The following is a 12,339-nucleotide window of genomic DNA, read 5'->3' as shown; positions in this document are numbered from 1 at the left end:
TGGTTTTTATTCTCTTTAAAATAAAAAAAAACAATGCCATGTAATTAGGTACTAGTTGTACTTACAATAAATTACGTAACTATCTAGATCTTTCATTATCAGTGATGTCAATAAAGGTACCTTCAATTTTTAATCAAATATAGTCAGGCATGCCATTAAAAGCAGCTGGATCCAATGCAAGAGTAAAAGTTTATCTCCCATATTTTTAGACACTTATAAACTATAATTTGAACCAACCAACAAACAAAATAGTTTCTACCTTTTAACATATCTATTTAAAATCCTTTCTTGATGGTGATTTGTTTTTATTTCACAAAACTTACTTGGTATGAAATTATTGCAGATGGGTCTATGTGTTTTATCTTCCCCCCAGTACTGAGGATTGGACCCAAGGATTTTGTACTGAGCTACATCCCCAGCTCTCTCAAAATTGTTTTAAAGTTTTGAGGCAGGGCCTTGCTAAAGTTGCCCAGGCTGGGTTTGAACTTATGATCCTTCAGAGCCAAGTGTTCTTAAAGACTGAAATTCACAATGGCCATCCTAATTAGAGGCTCTTAGCATCTGCTGAATGAGATGAGTGTCTCTGAGATGTAGATCAGCTCCATCTCACGCTCCCAAAGAGCTGCTTTGCATATTATACAGACACTGGTCAAGACTGAGTACACTGCTGATGGATGCAGTACTTTAGTCAGTTTCAAAACTTCAGTCTCATTAGTCAAAAACCTGCTGATGGATGTAAATATAATGTGAGTAATTAACTTTGCTGTGAGATGTAAAAGCCAACTTGCTTACTGAATCAGTATGCAGGCTTTACCTCTGCCTCTCCAAGTGCTCATGAGCACACATATATACAAAAAAGCACTGGTAACCTTGGTATTAAAGGATGATGGAAAGTTATCTTTGGTGAAATGGCCATTATGATTCGACGTTAAAAAAAAGAACTATTTCCTGTGGAGGGACCATACAAAACCAAGTGGTAAAAACCAGAACCTCTTAGGAAAATTGCACAGGCTCCTATTTTGTTGGTCTGGGGCAGAGGATGACTTTGAAAAGCCTCCCTGGTACTGCTGATATTCAGCTGTGTGTTGGAAACACCTCTTTCTGGGATGATGTTCTAAGAGTGGCCATTAGCCAAGAGGCAGATTAAAAAGAGATAAAGTAGAAAATCATTGACAATGTTTCAAAAGGCATAAAGGTCTCTGTAGGATCTTTGAAATTATAGAAAGATAGTCCAGTTTCCTTCCACCCTCCCTTCCTCTTTCGTTCCTTTCTTCAGTGCTGGGGACAAAACAAGGCCTTGCCCATAGCTAGGCAAGTGCTATACCACTGAGTATGCTCCCACCCCTACACCTTGTAAGGTCATGTGTTACATACAAGTGACTACTTTTGCTCTACAAGTCTCCCTATCCTAGAGAAAGACCTCTGTGTGACATCAATTAAGAGGCAGGTGAGAGAAGAACAGAACTCTAAGTGAGCAGGGCAGGGAATGGTCCCACAGGATGGAAGGCTTCAAAGCACACGAGAACCTAGAGAACCAGTGTCAGAGTTATGTGTAATCCTATGGTCACAGACACCGCAAAAGACTAATCCTATGCAAGGGGTTTTTCCCAGATATTGCCAGGAGTGCCTGGTACCTATGGTAAAAACAAGATCCATTTCTTCTCTGCATCTTTAACTATTTTGGTACCGAGACTCAAACTCAGGACGTCATGCTTGGCAGGCAGGCACTGGGCTAAAGAGCAAAATCCCCAGCCCTTGCATCTTTGACTATTAAAATGTATGTCTGAGTCTTCACTGTTGCCTTGAAATGAACATTTAACTTTGTATTGCAAAAAAAAAAAAAAAAAAAAAAAAGCAAAACAAACCGAACAAGAAATCTCATAAAACCTAAAAGGGACCGGAATGGCATACAGTGGCCCATTTGACATCTAAGCCAATAATGTGACCAGTGGTGTTTGCTAGAAGTTACTCTGTAAGGCTGATTTCAAGAATCTTGACATACACTTAAAATGATTTTCTAACAATAAGGTAGGGATATTTAAGAGAGAGACAAAAAGGTTCAGGCGTCCCCCCTGCATCTGCAATAATCCAGATGTCAGACCATTACCCTGGTGCAGGAAAGGAAGGAATGTGATGTACTTGGAATCTGGAAGGCAATTTGAAAAGAAAAAATTGCTGAGTTTGTCAGAAGACTGTGTAGAAAGGCAGTACTATGTGTCGGGCACAAGACCATGGTATGCTTTTCACAATCACATTTAATCTTCCCAATAACCTTGAAAGAAGACACAGTTGTGCCTGTTTTACAAGAGAAGTGACAGGTGCTCAGCAACTGGACATGTCCACTCACCCCAGAACTGTTAGGTAAATAGCAAAGCATCAAATACAGGACTAATGAATCAAGCTATTTTCACTCAGGCTGGGGTTGTAGCTCAGAGACAGAATACAAGCTAAACATGCACACAGCCCTGGCTTCAAAACCCAGCACCACAAAAGAAAAAAAATCATTTTTTTTTGCTCTTTCTTCTGTAATATTGTGGTATATTGCTGACAGAAAGCAAAGGAAGAAAATTGTAAAAACACGGCAAGCAATTCTACCATTTCTAATTATGTTGATGAAAAAGAAATTCAATCTTTGATGTATATAAGTACCTGGTTGGGGAAAGGTCAGGTTTATTTAGATGCTTTTATAAAAACATATTCATAGTGCAGCATTGTCCAATAAAAAGCACAAAACATGTAATTTTATATTTTCTAGTAGCCACATGAGAAAAGTCAAAATAAATAAGTGCAGTTAACTTTAAGAACATACCTTATTTAATACAACGTATTATTCCAATGTGAAATCTCTATATTAATTATTGAGATTTTCACCTATATTTTAGTAATAAATCCTTAAAATCTACTATATATTTTACACTTACAGAACACTTCAATTTGGATTGTCTACTTTTCAAGTGGTCAATTACAGTTTCAAATTATAATTTCTATGATTTCTGACATGGCTACTGAGTACAGTAAGAGACAGTGCAGGCATTACATCTTAAGATCCATGAATTTGATGTGCAGCCTAGGGAGAGGATATAATAAGGGTCAAAAAGAGGACTCAAGTACTCAAGGAAAGCTGAACAAAGAAAATCACCAAGTGAGACACTGAGGACTTCACCCTAAAAGTTGCAGTACCAAAATAATGAAAGTGGCAAATTATTTGAGAGACAGGAACACTGCTCTGCTGGTCAAAGGAAAAGCAGTTAGGTCATCACATACATACACTTGTGGGTCTGACTCTCCCAGTTTTCAGATTACCTGGATTCGGGGTATTTGGTGAGGGTAGCCAGGCTGCTGGTATACATGTGGCCGCCCACATCGATGTGGACAGGCGCATTGGATTTTGTGAGTTGTGCTGGAGTAGGAATGCCTTGATTGTTCAGTGGAGATGCAGGGGATCTAGTGATCAGAGGTCTTGACATATTGGGCCGACTGTCCTACAGAGAGATAAGCAAATTTAGACATTTTTTCTCTTTTCAGTGGAAAGGAAATACATAGATCATTAAAAAAAGCCAGTGACTAATGTTGATATTTGCTTGGTAATAAAATCTAGAAAATCAGCAAGCGCTCTTGCTTTCATTATAATGATTATCAAAAAACAAATTCTGTAACAATTTATGTGCTTGGAATCCAGGAGCTGTTCATTTCCAGTAATTCTGAAGATTGAGAGTTTATTGTAGTGATGAAGTCTCACATTTAACAATTGGTAAATGGCACGTGGAGAAATTTGTTCACCCCCAATGAAAGATAATCAATGCTTAAAACAATACAGATCTAAATAAAATACTTATGTTTTATTCTTCATTTTGAAAACTTCCTCATTGCTATGCACTTGGAATAAAAACAGACCTTCGACAATTGTGCGCTACAAACGTTTTCTTAAATTTCTATTTTATGAATCCAGAAAAAGAGGACATTTCAGGTTTAGCCAGTCAGCTTATATAAGCTGCAAACTTGCAAGCTGATCAGTCAACAGATTTAAAAAAGTCAACTAATATTCTATCTCTTCCCTGTTTCTCTTTCGATAACGCTGTAGGTCTGGGGATGCCCAGAAAAAAATATACCCGCAAGTGATAATTATGTGCTTATAAACTTCGAGCAAGCTGCTCTTCTGTGTGCCTGACTTCTTGAAGAAACTGAGTTCCCAAAGTAGAACTGAGGCAGATGTTGCTGTGGGAATGTGTAGTTACACAAGCCAAGGTGCTGTGTGAGCAAACAGGCCAGGACGCCGATCACACACGGTGGCAGCAGGAACGGGTTTAAGATTCTGGATTGGTGAGAAAATAAAACATCACATCCTTTCCCATGGACACAATGTCAGTGGCTCAAACATTATCCAAACATTGTTAATTCTTTTATATTAGAACATAGACAAGTCAAATCAGGTCTCCTGCACTCAATGGAGGGTCAAATATTTAGAGTCTACTATGGTGAAATGAGCTAAAAACAGCATTTGTACATGGATTCTGCAAGGCTGAGGACACGCATATACTTTTGGATTTATGATTTAGCTAGAGACTGTTTCCAAACACACAATGTATACCAAAGCCAGTGAGAAGGTACACTAGGGAGATTTTGAAAATTGTCTTTGATGGAGATTACAATGGGGAAACACCTAGTCTTTATTCTTAAAATGCATCACGATAAAATAAAATTTTGCACAATATCATAGGTTTCATAATCTGGAACAGCTTGAGGAGCAACCTGGGGCACAACTGTCAGACTGGTTAGCGTGAACCACATGTCCTAGCATGCCTGCCACTGCAGGGCTTCCTGCAACTCCATACCTATCAGGAAGGGTGGTGATTGGGCCTCTGCACAAAATGTTTGCCATCTGTGTGGCGCTTTTCTGCATGCTGAATTAGATAGAGCACAGAAAAAGAGTTTTAGTTTTTAAACTGGGTGGTAGGATCATGGGCATTCATTATCATATTCTTCATACTTTACTGTGTATTTTCAATAATGTAAAATAGAGATTTAAAAACACAAAAGAATGTTTGCAGCTCACAAAGTAATAGAAGCAAAGGGGTATTTGGAAGGGAGAAAAACAGTGGAAGTCACAGACGGTACAGACATAGAAGAGTTAGAAGAATTAAAAGTAGCATTTTATATTTGAATGACAACACACGTTTTTCTCCTTTAAAAAGCAATCATAATCTCTACTTTCAAGGGTTACATACTACCTTTCCTTTTAGAAAATGATTTCCTGGCTACACACACACACACACACACACACACACACACACACACACCGTTACAATTCAGTCCATCGCAGCACTGCAGAGTCTGTAATAGTTTTTCAATTGGACACGTTCTATATCCTGCCTGAGGGTGCTCAGGCGAAAATGAACAGATTTGCAGGGTTAATATTGTCGTTAGACTGTGACCTCATTCAGCACAGCTCCAACATTGCGATGTCTGTGTAGAAAGAGCAAAAAAATTAAAGCATAACCGATTGGTTGAAGGATTCCAGATTTCTCAGAATATATACCATTTACATTGTAAATCATAAATGGATGGATACTGCTAAATTTAAAATTAAAGCAGCGTTTCTTTTAAAGCAGCGGGGATAGGAGTGAGATTAACCCTTCAGGATGGGGATTAAAGTGGGCTTGCCCCTGCCTGGCTCTTTCTCCATCCCACGACTTTCTCTGTTCTCCATTGGGTCCCCTTAAATAGGATCATTTCTATGGCCTTAACTGATATTAGCTAACAGCGTTGAGGGGTTTCACTCATGGCTGTTCTGTCTGGATCCCAATGGAAAGAACCTTTGAAGTTAATAGGCTGGTGTATGTTTGGGGCAAGGCTGTCTTGGCGCTTGTGATGGAGCTGGGAGGCACCAGTATCTATCCCATCTTACTCTGATGCTTCATTTTAAGGTGACCACTTCCCCTTACCAGGCAGCGGAGCTGACACTTTCTGGTTCTTATCTAGACATCGAAGGCTCCGATGCGATGCCACTGGCCACTATATAGCACCATGTCCCCAGCAGCCTAAGAAAGAAGCCACTGCCCACGGTGGCAGCACTGAGAGCTGCAAAGAGCCTTGGTTCTCCCTGAGAGTGTGGAGATGCAGACTCAGCCAACTCCAGGCCTTCTACCTCTAAAATTCTTGTTACTTGGGAAAATAAATATTTTTAAAGCTACTTTGGGGTGACACCTGTCCTGATAGAGTAGCCCTTCCTGTCCCACAGCTGCCTTTCCGCGAGGCTGCCTGACTTTGAGAGACATAGACTGCCATGACGGAGGCAGGAGTATTTTCTATTATGGTATCACCCTTCTTCACCTCCACTTCCCACCTGTCTTTCTCTTTAATCCCTCAGCCATCATCCCTGAAGGTTGTGTTTGTCTTTCAGGATGACTTCTGAAGACAAGAAATCCACATGCTTTAACCAGAGAGTACAGAAGAGTAGAATGTGCTACCACCCTGCTGAAGTCATAACTCAAAGTGGTGAAGAATGTTCTGAAAGGTGGCTGGACAGACAGCTGCATCTGATAAACAAATCCCTTCTGGAAAAACTCCCAGCCCAGCCCAGAGGAAAGGAATCCTGTCCTGCTATGGTACAGTCCACTGCTTCAACTTCCTTCCACAATACTATTAACATATCCTAAGTGCTAGGCACCATTGTCATGGCTCAACAATAAGCAGCCAAGTCTGGCCACACAATGAGGGAAAAAGATGAAGCCTTACAGATCAGACAAGGCTGGTGTCACACACATACAGAGCATCTTCTGTATGATTCTGTTCATGCGAACAGACAGGCAAGCCCAGCACCTTGGCCACCTCTGGGAAGGGGGAGAAGACCTATAGAGAGCTAGAAGGTTCTACTTCTTGGTCTGGTGATTATATATAAATATAAATATATATATATGATTTATTCACCTTACTGTAAGCTGTTTAAATAAATTTAACAAGAAATAATACTGAAATAAATCCTAATTGGAACACTCTCCTGTTCAAATATTTACTCAACTTCTCTGAAATACTGCCAGGGGCTGGGGACAGAGCTCAGTGGTAGAGCACTTGCCTCACATGTGCAAAGTCCTGGATTCTAGCTCCAGCATCAACTATAAAAAGTCAAAAGACGCATATTATTTTCTTTCACAGAATTCACCAAACCTAACTGAAATGCTCGCACATGAAACAGCCCTCTGGACCTTTACTTCTACTTCCTCCCCTTCCCGTTTCTATCCTGTATAGATTTTCCAGATGCACGGATCAGTTTGTATTCAACATCTCCATGTCCTCACTGCTTCAACCTGTAGGTTAATCATCCACCTCGCCAACCCAGCAGAGCAGCACAGATCTCTCAGTAGCAGAATCCTTCAAGGGATTTGACTTCAGGCATCTTCCAAAAGAAGCTAATGAAAAATTTGTCTCCTAAGTCTAACCTAAGCTGAGTGCAGTTCAAACAGGAGCCCCGGGGTACTGCCTTGAATAAATGTGCTGAAGTTTAAACTGCAAGTTTTAATGGCTTTATCTGTTAAGAATGTATTCCCTGGTCTTAGGTCACATCTCTCGGTAAAGATGGACTATATCATCAATTTCCTGGAGAAGGAAAGAGGCTTCATAGTGACACCACCAGAAAATTATGTTGGTAGCAAAATACTTGCATTATTGGATATTTAATTCATGATGCTCAACAGAAGAGTAGAGATACAGCTCCGTGGTACAGTGCTTGCCTAGCACAAGGCCCTGGGTTCAGTCACCAGCACTGCATGACAATGAAGATGATGATGAACAAAGCCGTGAAAGAATTTAATACAAATCAGAACTTTTCCATGAATTTCAACTAGGATTGAAGTCTTCCCCCTAAACACACACACACACACACACACACACACACACACACACACACACAGCATCTAGACTGCCAGGCACTGATTCATCCTGTTTCTGACAGCCTGACAACCGTGTAAACCATAATCAGAGTACAGTGTCTTAGACAAGGACCCTGCTCACAAGTGTTAGCTCAGGAATGACACAATCCTACTGGACTTTTAATAACAGCTCTTGTGGAAAAGCATCACTTTCCTAAGCATAGCTGTTTATTTGCACAGTGAGACTCAGCCACAGTGTGGATGGATTTTGCAGAAGGACCCATTTGTTTCTTCATTTGCTCTTGTCATTCATGCCACCCTTCCTCACTGGGCACCACTCCTGTGCTCAGCTCCCTGCTTTCTACTGACTTGGATCACAACCACTTAGAAAGGAGCAAAGAATGAGACTGAAAAGTCTTCTGAGTGGGGTGAGGTGGTGCATGGCTGTAATGCCCGCACTCTGGGATGCTGGCATGGTGGACAGCAAGGCTGAGCCCAGTTTAGGCAATTTAGCAAGATCCTATCTCGAAATTTAAGATATTTAAAAGGGGGCAGGAATAAAGCTCAGTGAGCTCAGTTTCCAGTAAAACACACAGACACACATACATACACACAGATACACATGTACACACACACACACACACACACACACACACACACACACACACACAGAGTTTTCTGAGCATCCACATTTGATTTTAAGACTCCATTCATGTTACTCATGGGCTCCTCCTTCAAAACCCTAAAGCCTACTAACTCAGAATTCATACATTAATAAAAGATGTAACAGGCTTTTTTAGCTCACTGAGTAGCTAAATCATCAACCCCTTTTAAAATTAAGTCATTCAAAAATCAAAATCAGACATATTGGAAAGTATGTAATGTGGTGAAGAGATATTTCCACCCAAGGAGTAGTGGTGAAGAACACTAACATGAACACAAGTTAATGCCTGCCTCAGCTTCCTGAGTGCTGCAATTATAGGCATGTATCACCACACTGGGCTTACAGCATTTTTAAATATATACTACAAGAGCTCAACTATGTATATTATTTTTAAAATTAAAATACATCATTAAAGAGACAGAGAAGGCTCAGGAGTAGAGGTTTTCTAGGGAGAGTCTATATTTGCAAAAATATGTGTATGTATTTCTGTATGGAATTAAAGCCCTAAAACGTTAGTAGGGGTTAGAATTAGGTGATGATGCTACTTGGAAACTTACTTTTAAAATTCTTTTGTGTTAGAAACAGTTGAACACTTATTCTGAAATGTACAAAAAAAAAAGCGCTATTTTTAAAAAGGAAAAAACCCCACTAGCACAATATAGTCTCATTAAGTCAATTAGTAGTACTCTTAGCACACTGCTGCATTTTACCTTCATAATAAGGAAATTTTTTCCTGACATTTTAAAAAGGACTGAAGGAAGAAGTACAGAAATGGAATTAAATTTTGGGATAATGCTCGCTTCTCTTTATTTTCTTGCCAGGGAGGAAATGTGCGGAACAGAGAATCAAATGGGCCTCGGGTCACGGGAAGCTGGGCTTTGGCTAACACAGAGGACCATTTAGCAAGATCCTGCGGGCAGGAGCCCACGGCGCACGGGCTTCAGGGCCTATCTAGTGACCTGCCCTTGGCCCCTCTGCCCAGATGCCCCCTGCCCAGCTCTGAGACACAGCAAGCACAGCCTGTGAGTTGTCTGCCGGCACCACCTGCGATGCCAGAGGTCACCTCTGCTGGCTCCCTTGGAGAGAAGATGCAAGTGACCTGGCAGCTGGCAACGGAACAGTATCTAACACTCTTGGAGGGCCTTCTAGGCTGAAATCAGATACCTCCCCACGATGTGAAGTATTATCACCGTGTGGCTGAGGAGGAAGTTGACTCTGGGGTCAAGTGGCTTAGCCTATAATTACCCAGTAATGAATTTACTGTGATATTTTACACGCTGGCCATTGTGTACCCAGATAAGGTTGCTACTATCCTATTACACACAGCTCTGGATCTCCCTGGAGGGACCCCGTGTGCTCTGCCCACTTTCCTTCCTCCCCTCTGTGTGGTGACAGACAACTGGCTGGCTAGAAGGATGGTCAGTGGTCACTGAGGAAGTGGACGCTGACCCATTCCCTGCCTCTTTATTTCCCCCCATAGAGAAGTGGCATTTTATCCACTCTCCCAGTCTTACTGTAGGTGCTCAGGGCAGGACCCACCTGCTACCTCTAAACAGACACTGAATTTGACTTCTGACCTCTGCAATACAGTCATGAAAATTCCCTGTCCAGCAGAGTATGCAAAGCTAAATGTGTTCCTTCCAACCTTAGCAGAGGAATCTCTGGGAATCTCCTCTTAGATTCTTCAAGGTTCATTTGTTTGACATTTTCTGGCATTAAAAATTTTTTAAAGCTGAGTGTGGTGATGCACGTTCATTATCCCAGCTGCACAAATAGGGTGAGGCAGGAGATTACGAGTGGGCCCTATCTCAAAGTAAGGAGGAATAAGGGTATTGCTAAGTGGTCGAGCACTTGGCTAGCACGTAAAAGGTTTAATTTTCAGTACCCCAAAAATTAAGATATACAGGTTTATGAATACATGACTTATTTCCTATATAAAAATATGTTTATAAAAGTTCATTTGCATTTAGGAAATGTTGGCTGGCTACTGGATTGGTGCCAGACCGAGGCACCCTGGAAGGAACCCAACTCCCCAGGGAGTCGAGAGTTTAATGTGGGAATTGGCCATATGCACAGGGAATTCCTGGTTATGAGAGAAGCCCATGTTAATAAAACATTTCACATGACATTAGGCTTTAAACATCCTGACAACCACTTCTGGATACTCTTAAGTGAAATCCGTTTGAAGGCAAACACAATTTTGGCACAGTGAAGAAAACACCACTGTTGGTTTCATGAATCTAGGGCACATGTTTTTGGGTAAGACACACCTACATTTAGCATTTTCACATCACAAGAATCACCTCTGACTCCTGACCCAGTTGTCTTTCAGAGAGGGAGCCCGACTGGGGCACTTTGAATGGTGCAGACATCTATCCAGTTTCTGAGGCTCAGAAATCTTTCCTGATGATGCCATGGAAAAGAGACCATGTTTCCATCTAGGTTGTGTCACCCATCGGTGATGTGGCCCTGGCCACTTATTTTCTCTCTCATTTCATGGTTCCCACTTACATGCAGTTGCACCAGGTGGTCTACAATGCTCTTTCCTGTTTTGAGGTTTTACTATTCTATGATTTTGAAAAACACAAACCATCAAGACTCAAATGTCTTAAGAAAGCGAGCATTTTAGGGTGTCAGGATGTAAATTCTGAATTCTTTTGCAAGAATGAAAGGCTGGTCGTGAAATGAAAGGCATTCCAAAAGCATGAGTGTAAAAAATAGAAGCCAACCCGGAGAGATTTCTTAACAATCACACCATTTTCTCCAGCTCAGATTGGGAAGATTCAAGTTTAATCACTGCTGCTTTTTACTTGCTTTCACTGGTGGGAGGAAACAGCCCAATAAAATACGGTGTGCAATGTATACAGTGCCTCCTTTGGGAAGATCTTTTACTTAGTATCATTATATTGGAGTGCTATTTACTTAGATCTTGCATTGTTCTAAAATATCAGAGCGATCAAAAAGTCACTTATTTGAGATTCCTCCAAAGAATAGAAAAACATCTGCCTTAGTGATGATATGAAGCAGTGCTTCGTAAGGACAAAGAACTTCTTGTAAGCAGAGAGTTTTCCAAGAGACACATGAGCAGGTGTGTTGGTGTTACACACTTGATCCAGTGTGCTGTCGGCGGGCCCAATTCCTAGTGCTCTGCCAAGAGACCTTCTCCCAGATGCCAGGATCTTTACTCTCAGACCATGTGCATGGACTCTTTTTGGCTTCTTGGGTCATCCTGGTTTGGAGTTAGCACGGTGTCATCTGGAGCCACTCATGGGAACTGGTGGAAGTAGAATTAGTGTGCTGCTCTGGCTGTACTCCTCATGATGTGGCCAAAGCAGACCTGCCAGCAATGGTGCCTGCAGGGATCTGCCAGCCTGATATCTGCACAGGACTTTGTTTCTCGGGACCTTTGGTTGAGGACAGTGGTATATGGAACTTCTGGCTTAGAAGCAGAGGACAGAAGATGGCACGGAAAGCACAGGTCAGTAAGAAGGCCTTGGAAAGAGCTCTAGCCCAGCGGTGAGTAATCGTCTTCCTGAAAACTTGGTGCATCAAGCCGTTCCTTACGAGTTTCACACTATAAAGGGGACATCTGTGTTCCTGGAGATGTATCTTAAAATAAATACCAACAGGATTAAAAAACAAACTAGTTTTTTAAAGATCAACCTGATTGCGAAGGAAGTTTGTTATAAAAATGGAAATGTGTTAGAAAAAACGCATGCCTTGATTTTACAAACTGACTTATGTATATGAAATCATTATCTATAACTCCAAAGGTCTCCCCCTCTCCTTGGTACCAAGAATTGAACTCAG

At 41.2% G+C, this 12,339-nt stretch overlaps 1 protein-coding gene across 5 annotated transcripts in view; it reads right to left on the bottom strand.

The window, feature by feature from the left end:
• The window catches only part of Kctd1 (potassium channel tetramerization domain containing 1), a 188,757-nt gene that overhangs the window by 44,729 nt on the left and 131,689 nt on the right, over nt 1–12,339 (bottom strand). For 4 of the 5 annotated variants that reach the window (XM_063231822.1, XM_063231823.1, XM_063231821.1 and 1 more), the window contains exon 2: nt 3,304–3,482. In XM_063231822.1, coding sequence (XP_063087892.1) covers nt 3,304–3,482 — 179 coding nt within the window. Of the gene's footprint in view, nt 1–3,303; nt 3,483–5,297; nt 5,427–12,339 lie in introns of those variants that run through there. The other variant, XM_013157226.3, reaches the window with a different exon arrangement.

Source organism: Cavia porcellus, unplaced genomic scaffold (assembly GCF_034190915.1).
Source record: "Cavia porcellus strain 051 isolate PalLab524CR breed Dunkin Hartley unplaced genomic scaffold, mCavPor4.1 scaffold_20, whole genome shotgun sequence".
Classification (NCBI taxonomy): domain Eukaryota; kingdom Metazoa; phylum Chordata; class Mammalia; order Rodentia; family Caviidae; genus Cavia; species Cavia porcellus.
This window is presented reverse-complemented; position numbering and strand designations above follow the sequence as displayed.